General features: G+C 53.4%; 8 protein-coding genes across 8 annotated transcripts; 4 read left to right on the forward strand and 4 right to left on the reverse strand.

The window, feature by feature from the left end:
• Positions 1 to 219: 219 nt before the first annotated feature.
• PHYSODRAFT_491223 (hypothetical protein) lies at positions 220 to 1,230 on the reverse strand (the record flags this gene model as incomplete). The annotated part of the gene is made up of 1 exon (XM_009525040.1): positions 220 to 1,230. A coding segment is annotated over one exon (1,011 nt), but the record flags the coding sequence as incomplete, so codon positions are not given.
• A 2,899-nt stretch (positions 1,231 to 4,129) lies between these two features.
• Positions 4,130 to 4,648, reverse strand: PHYSODRAFT_488378 (hypothetical protein; the record flags this gene model as incomplete). Its single annotated transcript, XM_009525041.1, has 1 exon — positions 4,130 to 4,648. A coding segment is annotated over one exon (519 nt), but the record flags the coding sequence as incomplete, so codon positions are not given.
• Positions 4,649 to 5,125: 477 nt separating this feature from the next.
• On the forward strand, positions 5,126 to 6,788 carry PHYSODRAFT_313206 (hypothetical protein; the record flags this gene model as incomplete). Its single annotated transcript, XM_009525042.1, has 6 exons — positions 5,126 to 5,151; positions 5,232 to 5,336; positions 5,423 to 5,471; positions 5,551 to 5,616; positions 5,696 to 6,013; positions 6,639 to 6,788. The coding sequence occupies 6 exons, from the start codon at positions 5,126 to 5,128 to the stop codon at positions 6,786 to 6,788; spliced, it is 714 nt and encodes a 237-aa protein (XP_009523337.1).
• A 1,091-nt stretch (positions 6,789 to 7,879) lies between these two features.
• On the reverse strand, positions 7,880 to 9,012 carry PHYSODRAFT_259400 (hypothetical protein; the record flags this gene model as incomplete). Its single annotated transcript, XM_009525043.1, has 3 exons — positions 7,880 to 7,924; positions 8,010 to 8,134; positions 8,211 to 9,012. The coding sequence occupies 3 exons, from the start codon at positions 9,010 to 9,012 to the stop codon at positions 7,880 to 7,882; spliced, it is 972 nt and encodes a 323-aa protein (XP_009523338.1).
• A 114-nt stretch (positions 9,013 to 9,126) lies between these two features.
• PHYSODRAFT_354319 (hypothetical protein) lies at positions 9,127 to 11,400 on the forward strand. The gene is made up of 7 exons (XM_009525044.1): positions 9,127 to 9,175; positions 9,264 to 9,333; positions 9,414 to 9,443; positions 9,537 to 9,603; positions 9,690 to 9,795; positions 9,884 to 10,000; positions 10,081 to 11,400. Exons 1-7 carry the CDS (start codon positions 9,164 to 9,166, stop codon positions 10,642 to 10,644), a joined length of 966 nt encoding a protein of 321 aa, XP_009523339.1. The 5' UTR covers positions 9,127 to 9,163; the 3' UTR covers positions 10,645 to 11,400.
• An 858-nt stretch (positions 11,401 to 12,258) lies between these two features.
• Positions 12,259 to 14,068, forward strand: PHYSODRAFT_494061 (putative malonyl-CoA decarboxylase; the record flags this gene model as incomplete). Its single annotated transcript, XM_009525045.1, has 8 exons — positions 12,259 to 12,327; positions 12,407 to 12,553; positions 12,642 to 12,785; positions 12,854 to 13,001; positions 13,068 to 13,104; positions 13,171 to 13,330; positions 13,405 to 13,845; positions 13,925 to 14,068. The coding sequence occupies 8 exons, from the start codon at positions 12,259 to 12,261 to the stop codon at positions 14,066 to 14,068; spliced, it is 1,290 nt and encodes a 429-aa protein (XP_009523340.1).
• A 180-nt stretch (positions 14,069 to 14,248) lies between these two features.
• Positions 14,249 to 14,967, forward strand: PHYSODRAFT_313210 (hypothetical protein; the record flags this gene model as incomplete). Its single annotated transcript, XM_009525046.1, has 5 exons — positions 14,249 to 14,313; positions 14,377 to 14,420; positions 14,487 to 14,564; positions 14,638 to 14,712; positions 14,783 to 14,967. 5 exons carry the CDS (start codon positions 14,249 to 14,251, stop codon positions 14,965 to 14,967), a joined length of 447 nt encoding a protein of 148 aa, XP_009523341.1.
• Positions 14,968 to 18,004: 3,037 nt separating this feature from the next.
• On the reverse strand, positions 18,005 to 19,900 carry PHYSODRAFT_558953 (hypothetical protein; the record flags this gene model as incomplete). The annotated part of the gene is made up of 6 exons (XM_009525047.1): positions 18,005 to 18,432; positions 18,500 to 18,669; positions 18,744 to 18,908; positions 18,991 to 19,459; positions 19,528 to 19,634; positions 19,717 to 19,900. 6 exons carry the CDS (start codon positions 19,898 to 19,900, stop codon positions 18,070 to 18,072), a joined length of 1,458 nt encoding a protein of 485 aa, XP_009523342.1. The 3' UTR covers positions 18,005 to 18,069.
• Between the last annotated feature and the right edge of the window lie 878 nt (positions 19,901 to 20,778).

Here is a 20,778-nt window from a genome sequence, read left to right on the forward strand (position 1 = left end):
AGGTAGTTTGCAGGTATGAAAACCTGGAAAACTCATGTGTGCACTACTCGGCAAAAAGTCGAAGTGGCGTCGATTGGTATCGATCGGAACCACACGACATGATAATGGCTTCAAAACAATCATTGTGTACCCATCTACTCGTACAGGTTTCTTACAGGTTGCAAACAAAACTTGTCCATGTATTATCCATAAGATGCACTTCTCGCTGCTGCTCACTGTCTAGCTACGCTTCATCGTGGTGATCTTGTGCAGCATTGCCCAACGCAGCTTGGTGACGCCACTGGGAGACACATCACTTGGCACTTCGCTGTCAACGCACGTCCACAATAGACGGCACGCAAACACCCCACAGCTATCGCTATCTGTCTGCTTCGGCTCCGTCACTTCGATGTCGCTGTAAGCTTCATCCTCAAGGGGGTCTGCAAGGAGCTCGCTTGCCATCTTCTTAAGCCGTTTCTTGTTTCTCTTCCCACCCATGCTGTCATACGTCTTCACTAGCCGCGCTTCACGGTCCACTACGATGCATCCCCAATGAACTCCACCAAAATTGACCGGCATAAATACAAAAGCATGCGCCTCAATACCACTAGCAACCTCGTCCAGCGACGTTGGTGCGAGTATGTGCTTCCCCATCTTACCCTTCTTAAGAGGAGGAACCATCACCGTCATGTTGTTCTTGTAAGTAGACAGAAACACGGTAAACGCCCGCAAGGCGTTGTCGTTCAGCCAAGCGGAGTCTCTGAAGCAGAAAAGGTCTGCGTAGGTCACGTCGAAGCCAAAGCCATGTAGCAGTGTGTATGGCCAGCACTCGAGTACTTTGCCAAGTAACAGCCCAGGGGGGGCGGAGTCCGCTACGATACCTTTCACGTCTTGGCATAGCCATGTGCAACACAGTACCGCATTCCGGCATGTAGTCTGCCAATTCCACAGCGACTGCATCGCTTCTAAATGCACCCGGGTAAATCTGCCAACTTTCTCAATGGCGGCCACGTAACCTTCCGTTTCGCGTGTCACCCCTCCATCACTGTCCAGCTCAATCTCCTCCCCTTTTGCCAAACCACCTCTCAGTTTAGCTAGAGCGTCTTCAACGACGGACTCCGGTAGTCGGAAGCGCACAACCTCGCAAATATATTCCGTGTCCGACATCCACTGGATTGATTTTCCGTCACCTTTCTTCTTTGTTTCATGCGTAGTCAAAAACGAGCTGAGCTCGCGGACACCTGGCTTAACCCTTCTAGCCCCAGCCCTTATTCTGTATCCTACATAATAAGCATTAGACTTGATTAAAGTATACTTCAAAACCTGTCAAAGATTTGGTGTTGGAAGCCCTTTCGCATCTTGCGGTCAAGCGCTGGGTACATTGTGCACAGAACAGCTACGAAAGTGAACAAAACATGCTCAATGTATCCACCATATGCCGAAATGGCGAGCTTCTATTGGTCGTGGCGAGCGTAGAGCACGCTCAAAACCTGCTACATGGTAATACCTTGCAAGGCTGCTAAGGCAGCATACTTCGGCTCCAGCCGCCCATCTTCGGCACGTCGCGATAAACGCGGAGGAAGAAATCGCCCAGTTCCTAACTGACGTAGTGAGGAGGAACTGGGCGAATTCTTCCTTGTGCTTGACATTAGCGCATCATTAGATTTCTTTAGCCCACCTAACAAGCTTGTTACGATTGTCTCTCTAACAACACCAGGGAGCTTGCATGCTCACTAGCCCGTAATGACACGCACTACACACGGTTCCTCTTGTACGAAACAGGACAATATATGATATTCATGCCAACGTCTACTTCTTCCTTTACATGCGCACGCTCTTCAATGTTCGCGCCAGCCGTGGGTCATCTTCGCCATTTTGGCAGCCTCCGCTTTGCTCTGTAGCCTCCGGCACTGCCGCTCCATTCCTGCCGCTTTCATCGGTAGCCTCCGTCGTAGCCTCTGTCCCTTCTTCTGTAATCTCCGGTGTAACCTCATCACGCGATGAGCTTCTTCTGTAGCATCCGTCGTAGCATCTACCGCTTCTTCTGAAGTCTCCGGTGTAGCCACACCATGAGGAGCGCTTCTTCTGTAGCCCCTTGAGTAGCCACTGCATCAGCTACAATATAGCGGTAGACCCGGCTGTAGCCGGCTTCGTAGGAACCGATGAAGTTGTGCGCTGACTCCGCAATCGATCTGCCAATCGGGCCACACGCGAGAGCTCATAGCGTCGTCTGGGTCGGATCACCAGGTCTGGTAATCAACATCGCAACGTAGAATCAATATACCACTAGTACAATGTTACAGAGCAAAGTACACGCTCTCGCTTACCTTTAGATCACAATGGCGCTCATCATGATCGTCTTCGGCCATGGTCCTTGGCCACTTGGGCGCGCTCGACGGGCCCCAACAAAGCTTGCATTGCGACGTCTTGAACAGCGCAGTTTCGGAATGAAGGAAAGTACGAGTGGCTGACACGCGGCGGTTTTAGGCTTCCACCCGAATTTTCAAACCTGTTGGTGGTTTATACTCGTCCGTCTATTACCGCGGAATAAACCCCGTCTATCTTCCCATCGCTAATCTAACAGGAAGATGTGCACAATACCGGCTATACAAACATCCATATGCGAAGTTCGAAAGAGAGGACAAGTTTGCTGGATATTATGTCCTGTGACAATGCTTATTCTGTAGGATACAGAATACGGGGTTAGAGGGGTTAATCAATTCCAGCGTTGCTGCCACTTCCGTCACGTCCTTATCTCGTAGTAGAGCTCTGAGTTTCATTCCATTGTTGTATTCTTTCAGCGCCAATGCTGCCTTCTCTCTCATCTGAGCACGATTCAACCGTGGTCGACCGACACGCCTCTTGTTTGTCAGTCGAACCTTTGAGCCTTTGCCTGGCTGCACCGATTCCTGGGCGGAGGCTGTCACTTGTGTCGGGGGTTCGGCTTCGTCATCATCTGGTCCTTTTTCGTGAGCTGCATCCTCTCCACCAGAAGCACTAGGACGATCATTCGTACCCCCCGTTCCTGGGCTACCTCCACCGCCTCCGTGGCTATCACTGCTAATACTGTTGGCCCCGCCACCACTAGCGCCAACCCGATCGGGGCCCGAATCGTCGACGAAGTCTGCATCAGCTTGCACCAGCGGAAACTTCCCTTGACGTAAGTCGTACCACCACTTATCAATCTGCTTCATCGCAGACTCGAACACAGTGTCATCGCATCGGACAAGCTCGCTGCTGATTCGACCAAACGCCTGCTGCGAACGCCGACACTTCTCGGCTTCACTCAAACTGCCAGCGCTCGCAGCTGGATGCCCTTTGTAGAGCTTAGCAACGAACGGATTTTCCACCTCCATCAAGTCCTGTTGCGAGATGCGATTCTGTCCAAACCACCTATTCATGCACATCAATAACAAAACATGGTAAAAACTTGGTCAATACATGGGTAAAACGAGATACCTGGATAACACCTGGTCAATACTCATAGAAAAACTGGACATACCTGGACGAAATGGAAGAGAATGGGATAATGAAGGGGCTTCCACACACTTTTCTGTAGACCATTGCATGTCTGCACGGAAGCTTCATAGTCTGGGAAAACTCGCAGTCGCACACCCAGCCTTCCTTCTCGAGGAGATACTCGTTCTCCTCGCTTTGTATGGTGATCATAGCGCCATTGTCCTTGAAAGCGTAGGTATCGACAACCCCGGGGTTCGTAGCAATGTCAAATTGTGTCTTCAGAGCAGCTGCTACCTCATGCCCAGAGCGACGTTCAACTCCTCAGGGTACGAGGCGTCTCTCAGGGTACCCGGCATCCCGACCTTGAACCGATAGGCTTCTTCTTTGCGGCGCTGATATTCCAGAAGCACCTCCAGACTAGCGCGCATAGTTAGATGGCCTTTCAGCTTTCGCTTCAGCTTACCGAATAGGCTCTCGACACGATTATTCGTGTGATTGCCGAAGTGTGGCAAATCGACACGGTAAGCCATCTCCCACATCTCTCGGCACGCATTCCAGTTCTTGTCGAAATACTCCCATAGCTCCACACGACCATTCCGCGAGGCCAGACTCTTGAACTCATCCCGATGCCGCACATAGTCTTCCTCAGTTCTGGAGTATGTCATGTTCGTGATGGTGTGCTTCATCTGCGTCAAAACTTCTGCTTCGTAGGCTCCATAGGTCTGCGATTTCTTGATGGTTTCATGAAGCCACTTGATGACATGAAAGTGGCAGATAAGAAGGAAGTGCTGGCTTGGGTGTCGACCAGGAGCTCGATTCCGGGCATGAGCGGAGACTCGGCAGGAACCTGGCGAATACCTGGGTAAGACCTGTAGATGTCGTCGGAAATGGGGTGGTTGTGGCTGTAGACTTCTCGCTTCATGACGATGCCCAACTTTCCATCTCGGCGAAGGACGACTTGTTCAAGCATCTGGAACGGACACTCAGTGCGGCGGAGCTTGTGCGACGTCCTCTTCCCCGTCGATCTCTCACGCTCCTTCCAGCCGTGTGTGCAGATGTACTTCCGCTGATAGGGCTCCCACTCGTCGGGCACGAGAGGAATTTCTGTGTCAGGAAGCCCTCGGAAGCGGACCTGCTTACGCAAGTCTGCGTTGCGGCGAGCCACGTTGATGACCTCCGCGATGACGATCTTCTGTCGCGTCGCATCCACGTACTCCTGTAGGCTGACATCAAGCAGGGGCCACGAGTCATGCTGGGCCTTGAACGCTAGAACGTGCACCAGGTCCTCGTCTTCAACGTCGGAAACGGTGCGCTTCTTCCCTTGGCGCTGCCCGCCCTTGGTAGCTCCTTTCTTCTTTTTCTTCTTCTGCGCGTCCTCTTCATCATCTTCTTCTTCCTCTTCTTATGCTGGGGTCTCCAGGGCCGAGCAGCCGCCGCACGTCGAATGCCACGTGGCTGGAGCTGGCCCCCTCGAATTGGTGGCTGTGAGGCAAAAGCTGAAATGACGGTAATAAAAAACGGGATAAATTATCCCTGGACAATACCTGTCGCCAGACCTGAATAATACCTGTTTTGCAAAACCTGGGCTAGTAGCTTGCCGAATAAAAAAATAAAAAATAATCAGTAACCCCGATAGAGTGACATTTTCTTTGTTTTCGCGCACTTCCTCCAGCTCCCCCAGCTCAGCATGAAGGCCAAGTTCGTGAAGTTCGGGTGCGTCTTCGCCGCCGACAGCAGAGAGCAATAAAATACCCCCCCCCTCACCCTATAAACCTTTCCCCCCGGTCGAATAGCAAGAAGATCGTGGCCATCGGCAAGAATTACGAGGCCCACGCGCGCGAAATGGGCGCGGCCTCAGCTCCGAAAGACCCCGTCCTCTTCCTGAAGCCCACCACCAGGTTAGCATTGAGTACTACTTTGACTGGATATCATCTTGAAAGTACTAGCAACAGTTCCTAATCTTCTTGACGCCGACGATCGCCAGCTACGTGCGCAACGGCGGCAGCGTCCTGCTGCCCCCTGGGATCGGCGAGGTGCACCACGAAGTCGAGCTCGGCGTACGTTGCAGCATGCCATCTGCTAGTTCTGAAGGCTAACGTGATTTTTTGGCAGGTGGTGATTGGCAAGGGAGGCACGGATATCGCCGAGAGTGACAGCATGAGCCACGTCGCAGGATATGTATGTGAGTGTTGACTCTTTAATGTTGTGGCGATCCGCGACGGGAATTTTGACGATAGATACGCTTCGTGGATGGTAGGCTCTGGCGATTGACATGACCGCACGCGACCTGCAGGCCAAGGCCAAGAAGGCGGGGCTGCCGTGGACGCACGCCAAGGGCCTCGACACCTTCACGCCCATCAGCGACTTCATCCCCAAGTCGGCCGTGCCCTCGCCTCACGACTTGAACCTCTGGCTGAAGGTGGACGATGAGCTGCGTCAGAACGGCAACACCGGCGACATGGTCCACAAAATCCCGTTTCTGATCTCCTACGTGAGCCGCATCATGACGCTGGAGGAAGGCGATTTGCTTATCACCGGCACGCCGGAAGGAGTGGGGCCTGTCCCGACGAACAGCGTACGTGTGTGTCTGCGTGGCTGCGCATGATGAGTTTGTGACTCATGCGCATCCATCGAATGTGCTGGCTGTAGGTGATCACCGCGGGTATTACCGGACTGATCGACGTGCGCTTCCCGGTCGAAACCCGCGTGTACAAGGCGTAGCAAAAGAAGCAACTTCTGCTAAATAACTGCGTCTAGCAATGCTCCAATCGACAATTGGCAGCCACTTCGAACTGTGTGTGTTCAATGCTCGGCTGTTTCTAACGTTGTTTGGTTGCTGTTGCCGCATCGACCAGCATGGAGATTTTGCGGAAGTTATGTCTACGTTTTGAACCAGCAAACGTCGAGCGAACATGCCAGCCTCGGTAGATTGCTTGAATGCGCAACGCTGCGGCGTCATGGCGCAGGTTGCGAACCGCAGACTGGGCGTAGGAGCGCACTTCATGTCGATTCGATGGCACCAGTCGCATTAGTGAGCCCAGGATGCCGCTTTCGACCAGTCTTGACCGAGCCACGTGAAGTTCCGATACAGCAGCCAATGCGCGTGTAGCCTCAAGGAGTAGCGCTTCGCTCAGGCCCTTGTCGCTGCCGTGCCCAACAGCACGACCTCGATCCCGTACGGGACTTACGTATCGTACAAGTACAGGCAGGAGCCCAGCATCCATCAGCTTCAGTACATTTTCAGGACGCTCGGCGAAGTTGGCGATGATCTGGGCTACATGAAGGCGCGTGGAGGCAAGTGGGTGAAAGGCGAACTGCCCAAGTGCCGACAACAGTGCAGGCTTGCATAGCGTTAACCGGGAGGGCGCATCGAAGGAGAGCTGCGCAAGTGCATCCAGCGCATCGACTTTCATGCCGAAATCATCGCCAGCCAAGATTCCAAACAAACACTTGACAACACCGCGAGCAAGAAGCTCGATGTAGTGCTGGTAGTCGCGCTCTGAAGCTTGGTGTGATCCACGAGGAGAATCCTGTGCACTTGGAGGCGCGGTTCCTGCTAGTTGCTTGGGCTCTTTGCGTCGCTTTCGCTCTGTGCAGATTAACAGCGTAAGCAGAGTGATAACTGCACGGCGAACCCGCTTATCAGGTGAAGCGTATAGCTCGCACGCCGCGATGTGATCGAGCACCTTCGATCGGATCACCTGCTCTCGATTGGCGGTGTTCCGAGCCATGGCACAAAAGATTCCAAGCGTTGCACGGGTAATTGTAGTAGCCTCATAAGCTGGCCAAAAGGAAACTGAGCGCGAGCGAGGACGAGATGACGAAGCTGATCCTGGCCGCGAAGTGGATGCCTTGGTCTGGACAGGTACTGTCACGGCTGTGTGTGGGCGCTTACTATCATGGTCCGATGTTGGCAGTCCGCTGTTGGAAGAGAAGCATAGCTGGACAAGCCGTGGCATCGCTTCAGCTTGCACAAGAGCTGCATGATTGACTTCATCCTTCGCGACATCATCAAGAATCGCTACCACCAACAGACTCACTTGAAGCGATGGTCTCGTGGCACACGAGGACCCGCGGCCAAGGACGCTGAGAACGCAGGGCAACAGCCCAAGTGATGCGAATCGACGAGCATTCTCCGCCTCAGAAAGCAGCAAATGTATGAAGCTCAGCAACTCGCGACGGAAGATTGCATCTTTGTCGAGGAACGGATCTCGCAGCAGCCCAGAGAGTGTGGTGAAGTGCCCCGAGTAATAAAACAGCACTCTGTTGTCGCGAGTTGCTGCAAGCTGATGAATCACCGAGGCGGCCAGCGTTCGTGTGCGTGTATCACCAGCCACACCACCCCTTGTGCCTTGTGGGGCATCGCTACCAGAGCAGCAGTTCAACATGAAGGCAAAACCTTCGCGTTTGGCCACCACCTCACGCCACTCGTCGGTTGTTACTAGTCGTGCGACGACTTCGAAGCCGGCAAGACGCAGCTTGTGGTCTGTAGTAGTATGAAGCAAGGAGAAAACGCAGTCGATGCCTCCTGGTGCTTGGAGAAGCTTGGTCTTGACAGAGGAGAGACGGACAAGCGCGGCGAGCGCCTGTGCGCAGTCATTAGAGATCCCCGAGTCCTCGCGATCCACGGGTGAGCTCATCATGGTCAGAATTGCACCGAGCGTGCCGACTTCGTCGAGAAGCTCTAGATTTGCGGCTGCGGTGCAAGCAACGGAGTGAACGAAGGTGAGACGATTGAGCCAATCCGGCGAGGCGACAAGAACAAAACGTACTGTTGCGGCTCAGAGAGGCGATTGCAGCGGCCGCGTCGCGCCGGACTTCCACGAACGGCGACCAGTAGATGATCTCGATCAGTGGACTGACGTCGTCGGCCTCAACGTCTTGCCGCCGCAGACTTTTGAGGACTTGGGCGCTGTGAAGCGAGTCCCGACGTCGCTCGGTGTGCATGGCGTTCAGCTCCGCTTCGCGAGCCAAGAGCTGCTGCCTCTTTCGGAGTGAGACCGCAGCGGTGGGCGGGGCCCCTCCCACCTTTTCGGCTGCTTCAACGGCATCGGCTTTAGCGGCATGCTGCGGTCCATCACTGGCGCGACGAAGCCGCGCTGGCTGCGAGAGCCTGCGGCCTGTTGGAGGTCTGGCCATGACGTTCTGCTGCTCCTTCGTTGCTGCCTTGGCTCTATCAGGGCTCGGACTCTCGTCGGGCTTCTTGCTGTTTGTGCTTGCCGCACTGGCGAGGGCGGCTGATGCTGACGCTGACGCTGAGGCGGATGCTGTGGCGATGGCGGCTCGGAACTGCTCTCGAGGATCCTGCCGAGCTGTTAACACACCCGGCAGATGCCTGTCAGCGGCTGTGGCTGGCCGCTCCGTCCTCTTCGACGCTGTGCGCGGCGTCGCTGCGGCTGGGAAGAGGTCCGGCGGCGGCGCATTCCATCGCCGCTTGGCGACTGCGCTCCCGGGACGAGAAGAGGGCGCTGCCCGCGGCTTGGAGGTCAGAGCGGGTGGTGGCTTGAGGCTGGTGGCCAGCGGCATCGCGCAATGGCGCGGCAGCGGCTGCAATCGACTATACTTAGCCACCATAGTTGGTTGAAGGTTTCGGTGGTCGTAACTTTGATTTGGTTCCAAATATTTTATGTCTGATTCATACCTTCTAGATTTAGAACCGTTCTGATTTTCGCAAAGCTCGACAAGAGGAAGGAGCCCCAGGACCAAAGTCGCCGCCGCCGTCGCCATGAAGAAGAAAGTGCGTGGGCTCGCGGCTGCCGCTCCCTCGCTGGGTCCTCTCGGCGTCGTCGACTAACCGCTGAGTCATGTACTGCGTGGCCGTGCAGGTTCTGCTGATGGGCAAGTCCGGCTCGGGCAAGACGTCCATGCGCTCCATCATCTTCGCCAACTACCTGGGTATTATGACTGCTCCTTCTCAGTGGGTGGCAAGTAGAGCAGTCTATTGATGCTGCTTTTGTATGGATTAAATTGACCAGCACGCGACACGATGCGACTGGGACCCACGCGTACGTGAACTTGGTTGGGGGGCCGGGAGAGGAGTGTACAATGACTTGTTAACAGACTTGTGGCGACTGCTGTTGGTTGTTGCGGGGCTGCAGTGGACGTGGAGCACTCGCACGTGCGTTTCCTGGGCAACTTGGTGTTGAATCTGTGGGATTGCGGCGGGTACGACGACTATAGGAGTCGCTACAGCTGAAGGAAATCTTGTAGCTGAGTCTGATGCGTCTCTGTTGTGGCATTCGGCGTTGCAGTCAGGACGCCTTCTACGAGAACTACTTCGAGAGCCAGCGTGATCACATTTTCCGCAGTGTGGAGCTACTGATCTACGTGTTTGACATCGAGAGCCGCGAGATCGACGTACGGGTGCGCCGGGGAGTGCTGTAGTGGCTTGTGCTGATCTATGGCGTCGTTCGCTCCAAATGCTATCGTTTTTTTCTTCTTACAGAAAGACATGGCCCACTTCGACGGCTGCCTGGAGGCCATCGACCAGAACTCGAGCAATGCAAAGGTGTTCGTGCTGATTCACAAGATGGATCTTGTCCCCGAGGACCAGCGTGAGCGCGTACGTTGCGATTGCAAACTAGGAGTTTGAAGTGAATTGTGGGCTTGGGCGCTAAACTTGGGTTGCTTGTGGTGCTTCAGGTGTTCAACCAAAAGAAGGAGATGATTTTGGCGCGCACGGGCCAGCTCCCTACGGTGTGCTTTGGCACGTCCATCTGGGACGAAACGCTGTACCGCGCGTGGTCCTCCATCGTGTACTCGCTGATCCCGAACATGCAGGACCTGGAGAAGCACCTGAACAGCTTTTGCTCCATCTGCAGCGCTGACGAAGTGGTGCTGTTTGAGCGCGCGACGTTCCTCGTGATCTCGCACGCTACGCACACGAACCACCGAGACATTCACCGCTTTGAAAAAATTAGCAACATTATCAAGCAGTTCAAGCTGAGCTGCAGCAAGACCCAGGCGCAGTTCCAGGGCATGGAGGTGCGCAATTCCAACTTCACGGCTTTCATCGACTTCTTCACCGCGAACACGTACATCATGGTCATCATGTCTGACGACTCAATCCGTAAGTACCTGCATAACGCCGGTTTATGGCTGAAGGGCTTCGCTGTTGCTAACAATCGCCACCTATTTCGTGTTATCCGCTGGAGTAGAACCGGCGACGATTCACCTGAACATCAAGGCGGCTCGCCCCGTGTTTGAGGAGCACGTGCAGCAGACGAGCTAAGTGACAGCCGCAGGCAACATTGGCGTGTTATTAGCAGTGACGCAGCAGAGGTTGCAGTACCCGCAACTCAGAGAGTTAGAAGTCTCGCAAGACGGCAAGAGCACAAAGTAACGCGTGTGATTGATGCTAAATCTAACGGATGAACAGCTTCTAGTCGATTCAGAGCATCTTTATTTCATATAAGCTACTGGGGAGGAGGTGGCGGTGGACTGGAAGACGCGTTGGTTGAAGCCAGCATGTATCCTCTGCGACGCAGCGCCCGCAGCACCACCGGCGTGACAGCAAACGTCAGCGGCCACCGGACAGGGGCCAGCACCTTGTACAGCGTGTAGGCGATGAGAAAGGACCCGGCCGAGTTGGTCGTCGAGTCACTCACCGACGAGGACAAGCCCACCGAGTCCAGAATGGCCGTCACGTCCACCCCACTCGAGACGCCCACGTAGATGACGGAGAACGACAGCAGCGAGAGCACAATGTGCGTGCAGATGCCCACGCGGCCGTACTCGATGGCGAAAGTCTTGGCTCGCTGGCGCCACGACTGCGGCTGCGGCTCCTCTCCAGGCTGCTCCAGCTCCTTCTCCGCCTCACTCGCGCCCTGCGTTAACGCATAAACATCGTCATTGTATGTAGGACTGCGCAGACAGACAGTCAACAAGGCCGCACCTTGACAGGCGTCGAAGCGGAGGAAGACGAAGACGCCGTGTCCCCGCCCGTGAGTGGGGACGTCTCCAGCGAGTCCTTGGACGCTCTGCCACTGGACCAGAGGCGCACCACGCCACAGTCAGAGCCGCACGCAACAGCAAACGACGACGGGAAGCCAGGCAGGCGGCGCGACGCAGCGGCGGCAGCTCCAGCAGGTCGCGGGGCTTTGTGAGGCCAGGACGGGGACGAACAGGAGGTCGAGGACGAGACGACGCTGGAGCACAGCAACCGCACGCCCAGAGCGCGCGCGCGTCTGCCGGAGTCGACGCCGCACTGCGCCGCGCCTCGAAACACGCACAAGTACCTCACTCCACCGCGCAGCATCATGGAGAGAGAGAGAGACGAGGCTACGCAGCTACTGCACTTCCTGGCGATGCGGAAAAATGATCCAGGTGTAAATGTGTAACGTACACCAAACACGACGAATGATGTCGGACGCAGTGTGTGTCCCATATTGAAGAGAGGAGGCGGACGATGGCTTCGATGCGCGGCCTCTGGGCGGCGCGAGGCGCGCTGCGTCGCCATGTGAACCGATCTCTGGCAGCCGAGGCGTCCCCCCGACTGGCGCTGCAAGGCCAGCGTCAGTGTCAGCGCGCGCTGTGCTCCACCAGCAGCGCCGACGGCGGAGACGCCAAGACGGACTCGGCCCACCAGCGCCAGCAGTCCTCCTTCCTGCGCAGCATCGACCTGAGCAGACCCGCGGCGCAGCGGAAGCTGTCCAAGCTGATCCAGGAGGTGGTCAAGACCAAGGCCAACACTGGCGGTGCGTCCACAGTCTAAGAGAGTCAAGCGAGAGGCTGGGCGGAAGCATCTAATTGTGCGGCTATGTGGGGGCAGACTTCGTGCCGCAGGTGGTGATCCAGAGTCTCTGCACGACGTACAGGGGCATGAACATCGACGAGAAGAAGCAGTTCCTGCTCATCCTGGCGCAGGACCTGCACATCGACCCGGCTGTGGTGAGCTCGGAGCAGCCACTTTAGTCTGCGTGCTGTGGTCTGGCGTGGCTCACTATTGAATGTTTTTGATGGCAAATAGGCCCTGCAGAGTGCCGCTCAATTCGACCAGAACCTGACCAATGTGAAGGACGCCCGTAGCGGGGCGGTTAATTGGGAGCACGAGAACGTCGAGAGGTATCTGCGCACCTTCCGCAATCTGCGGAATGCGCTATCGCCGCTATATGAGGTAAGAGGTGAATGCAAGAGCCAGGGAGTGCTGTTTTTTGTCAGAAAAGCTTACTGAGTGTCTGCGGTGGCAATTGCAATGCTGGTAGACCTTCTTCCAGCAAATCTTGTCGCAACGAGAAAATGGAATGCTGTTCTTGGTGCAGTTACGAGCGGACCTGCTTCAATTGTTGCGCAAGAATGCGAACCATGCCGAGATCCCTGCGCTTCGCTCTCTTGATGCGAGCTTGAAAGTGAGTTAATTCACCTGCACTTGGAGATCGATGTCTTACTTTACCTACTGACGGCGTTTATTGAGTAGCAATTTCTGGCATCGTGGTTTAGTGTTGGCTTCCTGAAGCTGGAGCGTGTGACGTACGAGCACTCTCCTGGCCAGCTACTGGAGAAAATAATTCGCTATGAAGCTGTCCATCCAGTTGGCACAATCGCTGAGCTAAAACGACGCCTAGGTACACTGCACATTCCTTAGCTTCCGCAGCAGTCGCCACCTCAACTAAATATTTCTATTCTGCCAGGCAATGGACGGCGGTGCTTTGCATTTTTCCATCCGAGGTAAGAAGCTTGCAGTCACTGGTAGTCATATTTACAAAACTAATAAGTCGGCGTTTCTGGGTGAAGTATTCCAGATGAGCCCTTAGTGTTTGTGCATATAGCACTGATGCAAGAGATCGCCTCCAGTATGCAGTCCATTCGCGATGAGACGGAGCAATTGGCAGAAGCATCTCAGGCGAAAGCTGCAATCTTTTACTCCATCTCGTCAACGCAGAAGGGGCTCTCGGTAGGCTCTACTGCCTTTGAAGGCAACGTATAGTATATAGCAGGGTACTAACTAACTTGCGCCTGGACTGTAAGGGTGTGGATCTAGGCAACTTTCTCATCAAAGAGGTTGCCAAAGCGCTGAAGACGGAGTACCCGCACCTGAAGACATTTGCGACTCTGAGCCCTCTGCCTCAATTTATGCCGTGGCTCGAAACCCAGCGGTACAAAACTGACGAGTCGTTGGTATCTCCTCTCGAGCTGGATGTCCTGACCGATGTTTTGGAAGAGCGTGGCATCGCTTCTCAACCAGATTCGACCGCCGTGGGGGTTGTTTTGGACGCTCTCAACATTGACGACTGGAGTGAAGATCCAAGTCTGGTGGCAGCGTTAAAGCCCATAGTGCTGAGGCTTGGTGCGCGCTACATTTACCACGAAAAGAAGCGCGGAAAGGCGTTGGACCCGGTCACGAACTTCCACGTTCGGAATGGCGCCATATTCGAGCGGATCAACTGGCTGGCCGATCTGTCCAAGAAGGTGGGTCGCCAACTGATGCGTCATTATATCCCCATACTGATCTGCCCATAATCTTACTTCCGTGCCTTGTCGATATCAGGGTCTCGCTCAAAGCGCTGGCATGATGATCAACTACAAGTACGATCTGTCGCACGTCGAGGCCAACAATGAAAACTATTTGTTGCACAACATCATTCCCATCGGGCTTCAGCCGCAGCAAGTGCTCGGAGCCCGCACCATTTAGTCATGGCGCCCAGATCGATGTCCTCCCACTATTGGAGGCGAAGCTGATGAATATTTGAATGGAAGTTTGGCTTTGAACAACAACTTATCAGCTCCGAACCGAAGGACGATTCATTTTTAGTTTTTCGCTTTGTGAAGAGTCGTACACGAGCACCTTCTCGTCTTCCACAGCGAAGCAACGATGGTGCTAGCCCAAGACGAGATCGACGCTTGTCGCGAAGCGTTCCTAGCGTTCGACAAGGACCGGTGGGTGCATTTTACAAGTGGGCAGACTACAATTGATCTCTAATCCATGAGAATTCGGTGCAGGAGTGGCACAATCGATGTGTGGGAGTTGCGCCAAGTGCTGGAAGGTAGAAAATTATCGCCCGTGTCTTGGTTCCCCTCTTCTCATTTCCTGAACTCCCTGTTCATTGTAGCAATGGGACAACAGCCAACTGAGGAAGAATTGTTCCAGATGATCAGCGAGGTGGACGAGGATATGAGCGGCGCTATCGGTCAGTGACCCCCGAACTCTAGTTTGCTTTGAGTTGGGTCTGTCTAATAGTACATTTGCTGTGGCTGCGCTAGACTTCGCTGAGTTCTTACAGGTGATTGACAACCAAAAAGATCGAGCCGCCATGTTCGAAGACGACAGCGATATGAGTGTGTATAATTTGTTTGCTACTTAAGTATTGCACATATACCACTCGCACTCACACTTTTATTCTCGCAGTCGACGCGTTTGTTGCTTGCGGTGGCAAGCCCGACAAGAGTGGATTTGTGCGCAAAGAGACACTAGTGAAAATCATCAAGGGCGACTTCGGACTGACTATCAACATCGAGGAGATGATCAACAAACTGGACGTGGATGGTAGCGGCGAGATCGAATTCGATGAGTTCAAAGCGATCCTGACATAACCGAGAAACGAAAAGATTGCACGAGGAACAGCATCCCATATAACTACCTGAAAACCTAACATGCACTGATTGACACTCGGCACGCTTTTGTAGAGAAAGAAACATCGCTGGCTCCCTCTTCCTTGACTTAGTGGTGAACAAAGTGCTGCTGCTGGTGGTGGTGGGGGGTTAGCCAGAAAAAAATACTCGCTTCAGTTAAGAAACTCTGTCCACGACCGCGCGCAGCAAGGTTCCAGATCTTCGAACTTATCATGACAGCGCGGTTGCTCCTTACTTTGCAATCGTATCAAAAGCTACAGCACCTTGATGGGAGTGGCGCCTGATATTTCGGTGCTCGTGTTTTTTTACGACTACCGAGAACGAATCGACGATGCATGTACAGTACACGAGTACAAATTAATACATATGTACATACAAAGGCCGTGCTCTGCCCGGAACAGCTCTGGATTTTACGGCGCTCTTACATGTAGGAATATAAGTTAGTGTACCGCGGCATTTTGTTTCTACGTGTCAATGACAGAAAGAAGTAAATACATCGTATTGGTTGAGGGTAACCACTTTTAGTTGTATTAACGGATTTTTACGAATAGTGGCCGGTCTTGAAATTACTAGCGGCTTGGCATTTTTAACTACTTCACTTCTTATTATTTTAAAGTACAGTTTAGGAAAACTGGAGGAAGGAACAACCCCGTCTTCTCCCTTGGGTGCGGTTTTCAACTATCTACTTCATAATTTTGAAATAGCCACATGTGGCTATTCTCGACCCAAAAAATATCTAGTTCGAAATTCAAATGACAACCCCCAAACAAGTTTTGGACTAGTTACTTTTCAGTTTGCCAGGGTTTACGACCGCGCGCTACGCACACGAATCATAGCGTTCACGCGAGACATACCTGGGCTTAACCGCTCGGTAGTCGGCAGGACCCGCCTGCGGCGGGAGTTGACGACACCAAGGTGCTAGCTGGTACGCGAAAAGTGGCTATTTGGTTCATCAATTCCAGACAAAAAGTAGCTACTTCAAAATAAATACCCTTCTCCCTTTAGCCACAAGCGAAACGAGCACGTATTCGCAGAGGTAGAGGTGTTCATTACCGGACTTACCGCCGCGGCACTAGGGCTTCGCGAAGGCTAGGAAATGTAAATAACAGCATTTTGTTTTTCAGAAAGCCTAGCAGACAGTAGCAGAAAAAAAAACGAAAATATCCCTCAAGCCAACGCTTACTGATTCTCTTGTCCACCATTTCATCGTCCATTATCAAACACAACCTGCTCAACATGAATTCAATCAACTGAGCAACGCGCATTAAGGGTGATCATGCGGTAAAGAGATCACTAACTGAATGAGATGGAATCTGTACTTTCAGCCGACCGATCTTAAAAGACCGTTTGATACTGAATAGGAGGGTACAAAAATCATTTTCGGTAGTGTGAAGCATACCACCCAAGGGCATCTCCTGTGCTTGCTTTACAGCCGCAGCATCTGCCCGGCAATGGTGCACTGCTATTAGTAAGGGGCATCGGCGTGCTCATCGGCGTGGTGCGAGGCATCAATCATCACCGTTGAACACTTCAAGGCGGGATTTCGTCGGCATGTTGTTCGAGCGAAAAAAATCCGATGGATGTCGCTTGAGTGGTAGATAAACTATCTATCACAGGTATATATACTTGATTAAAGGGTATGCAAAATAATAGGTAATTTGACTTAATCTCAACCGGATGGGTCAACATAGCAGCATAATTTGATTAGATCACGGGATATCCAGTATAACAGGTATTTTAGCTATAAACACCTGGAGTGCTCATAACCATATTTAGCAGGTATGTGATGTGAGAATAATGGCACCTCTGTGGCCTTCACCCATGGACTCTGGATAAAATCCCGAGAACAACTAGTAGTGGAGTATCTCAGTCGCGTTGCTCCGTTTAGTTTGCTTAGGGGGCCGACGCCCTCTTGATGAAGCTGTTGATTAATTAGGTCTAAGTCATCACGTGCAGATCAGTGCAGCTTCCGATCCGACATCACATCTTCGATTAGGAACACTATTATCATATAACTGCACGAAGAACTCATCATTGCATGTAAGAAGTGCATTGCGAGCTTTACATGCTGGGGGTTGCACCCCCAGACCCCCGCAATAAAAAACGAACTCCGAGTTGGGGCAACGGGTCCGTTCGCCGGAATGCACGGCGCTGGGCCCGCCTCGCAACCGCTCACTACCGCTTCTAGTGGCGACTGCACTCGAGCAGGTCAATGATGTCCTGGTTGGTAGGCACGAACTCGAAGAGAGAGTCTGTCCAATCTTATTTTCTTAAATAAACTGTAGGAGACTGACTCTGACGCGCCCGTATATGAGCTTGCTGACCGTGTTCCCTCCGCTCTAAATCAGGGTACGAACGTATGCGACGAGGCATTTAGTCACATCATCACAGCCGATAAACTGTAGCATTTTAGCTAAAGCTGCACCTGTCGTCCTGTTGCTGAGCCAGATTAGCATTTCTCTGTTTGGAAAGTTCCCTCTAAATCGTGTACCTCCGATGTAATGACATATGGTCACTAAATTCCACATCTTTAAGCAGTGAAATCTCAAATCCTATCCGTGTCACAATTCAACAAATGTCAGTAAACACAGGAGTTTTTGGTCAAAAATGGCCCTGGGCGACTGAATCAGAATGTCAGCCCTAACCCGTTTCTCTAAACTGATATCAGGTAAGTAAATGCGGGTATGGACCCTTGAAAAAGCTAAGTAAAAGTGAGTGCATCAATGTAAGGGGGGACTTCGTCCGCAACAAAGTGCAAGCAGCTACGATGCTATACTTGTACTTGCTGTATCACCACCACGCATTGAATACCTCACTCTGTAGCCAAGATAGTAACTAGCGAAGACTTCGAAGAACCAATTTGTTGTTGATATACTTGTTGTGATATTTCCCTCGATACACTTCCGCAATACTCGAACACTTCCAATGACAAATATCGTGTTTGTGGTTGGATTCATTCGAGATCGCGCTTCAGCAGCTTCCCCACTCAATGTCTGGTGCTGTGTTCTCTTACCGCTGGAGATTCCCATGATTTTTTTTTTCGCGACACCGTATCCGAAGCACTTACGAAGCATATACGAAGAGGCTGTTGCGGATGGAGACGGCCACCTCGTTCAGTGACGGGTGCCAGCTGGTCTGCAAGATCTTCTTCGAGAAATCCAACGCGTCTGGGTCGCCGGGAGCGGGCATTGCGGCGATCTGATGCGCGAGGCCTCGCTGCGGCATTGAGTGGCGACGACTCACACGCGCGGTGCGCGGGGTGATCGAAATGTCGGCGCGCCCATAGCGGTCATAAATATGGAACTCGCTGTTGTACGAGCCCGTGATGAAGTTGTTGCCGTCCCCGCCAACCGCGCACTCGAACTTGTCGAAGATACAGTCGCTCTCGTACAGATCTCCCAACCGTGGACGAAGGTGTTCGTGAATCTAACCACAAAAGATAATACGTGACTCACTCAAGAAAACGCAAAATGCAAATACCCCGACAACTTACGTTGATTGTTTGGACAGGACGCGAGTTCATGTTAATGTCCCAGACTTTCAATGTTAGGAAGTCGCGCGCAATAATGTAGCGACCGTCCGGAGAAAACTTGATGTCCGAGATGGAGGCAATGATTTCAGAGAAGAAGCTTCGTGCCTCGGGGTCCTCCTGCTCTTCAAACACTGCTTTCCATCGAGTTAGTGCGAACTGAGCAAGGCCACAGCAATACACAAAACGTGCTCTGGGCGATGCGTACCTTGGGAGTACGAGTCGCACAGCGCTGCCTGGCGCATGTCCCCAAGCTTGATGGACCCGCGACTTGTGCTGTACATCATCGTGTTGCAGTGTGTTGGGTGGAAGTCCGCAGCCGTGATAACCTCCGTGAGCTCCTCCATGTTCGCTGGCTTGATGTCCACAATGTCTATCCACATTTGTACAGTATGGAAATGATTGGGTTAGCTTGCATCTTGCACATTCGGTAGGAAACAGCCTCAACAACGTACTGAAGCTTTGGTCCGAGTTTCCTAAACTCCAGAGGTTCACGCGCAGGTCGTCCGCCGACATGAATGTCTCTCCGTCGCTGTTGATCGCGATCGAGTTGATGTGGTACGTGTGCGCGTTCGCGTAGACGCGCTTTGCGGTGGATGTTGTCACGTGGCCGCGGACATGCGTTTGCGGCAGACGAATGAGTGCCGGCGTAATATTCGCCCGCGGGACGTGGGCGAGGCCTTGCTCGTTGAACGTCGTGACCTCACGCACACTGCGCTCGTGGATCTTCCACAGTTTGATGGTCTTATCATTCGTAGACAGTAAGCACTGGGACCCGTTGGACGGTCGGCACCACTTGATCTGGTTGATTTTCTCCTCGATCTCGAGGCTCTTGAGGTAGTCGAACTCGGCGTTGTGGCTCTGGAACTCGGTGTAGAGCTGGTACTGCGGGTCATTGGAGCCGCTGCTAAACATGCTCTGGTTCTAATTTACGAGAAGACGGTTAGAAGACAGTCTGCGATCCAATACATCAACCAACAGCCGCGACTGACCGATGCTGGATTCCCGTGGCGGCAGTAGATGGAGACGCGGCCGCCTTTGTTGCCTGTGGCGAGGAAGTCTCCCGAGCGGTCGTACTCGATGGCGGAGATCACCTCGGCTGCATCAACCACCACCATCAAGATGTGCACTCAATAACCCGTTTGTTTGACTCCTGCAATGCGGCGGTCTAGATCCCTTACCTTCCACGAAGCTGCGGGCGCTCTCCCCGGCCGAGAAGACCTGCCCCCACTCGGCGTCGGCCTCGTTGGTCGAGGGTTCGGCCATGTTGACCTCGAGCCCAGCGGTCGTGTTGTGCTTGAGCCTGGTGAGCGCTCCCACGCGGGTCTCTTCTCCTGCTGCTGCGACGTCCATAGCTTGCGTCATACAGAAACGCGGGGGTGCCCTGCTGGCCTGGAAACAAGATCTCTCGCTGGAGGTGGCGGCGCTGCTGTCGACGACGACTCGTCCGGGGATCGGGCGCTGCTCTCTCTCCTTCTCCCGCTCTCTCGGAGGATCTCGGTCTCCGTCGGTGGTTTCGCGCAGAGGCGGAGGGGGGGGTTTCGTTTCTCGGGTGTCTGCAGACGGGCAGAGGCGCGACCACTTAGGAATGGGCGGCAAGCGGGGGATTGAGGCGACGGCGTTTCAAGGCGCGCAAATCCACGCGGCACAGGCTGAAGCACGCGCGGGCTCTACGGCGGCAGTGCAGTGCGGTGGCCGACGGGCAGGCAGCGAGGCGAGTGCGCGGCCTGCAAGATGATCGCAATGACTCGGCCGGACCAGACGATCGCGATCTTCAATCGCATTTTTGTTCGCTTGGCCAATCGCGGCGAGTGAAGCCACTGCGATTTCCGCCAATCAGCAAGCGATCACGCAAAAATCGAAGCAGCGCCAACAGCCATAGCCGTGCGCGCGGTCACACAGACTGAGTGCAAAAAGTGCAAAAACAACTAAAAACTTGAGGATTTTTGTACCTCACGACCTCAGAGTTAGCGAGGCCATTGTACGGATAATGTTTAGATTGCCCAAGGTGCCGGTACAGTGTAGTTGGTACTGAAGGAGGAAACCATTGTCTGGGAGCTCTCGTCGGGGTCTCCATCGGGGTGGAACGGGAGCGGTGGGTTAGGAAGTACGCTGTCGCTCAAATGAAAAGGGATCTACACAATCTTGTCAAGCGAACATCTCTGCACGTAATAGGTCTTGCACTTACAGGAGCGCGGCGAATCTGATGCATGCGATAGTGAACACGGCTTATGGTACGCGTA

The sequence above is a fragment of the Phytophthora sojae genome, assembly GCF_000149755.1.
Source record: "Phytophthora sojae unplaced genomic scaffold PHYSOscaffold_3, whole genome shotgun sequence".
NCBI classification, from domain to species: Eukaryota; Oomycota; class Peronosporomycetes; order Peronosporales; family Peronosporaceae; genus Phytophthora; species Phytophthora sojae.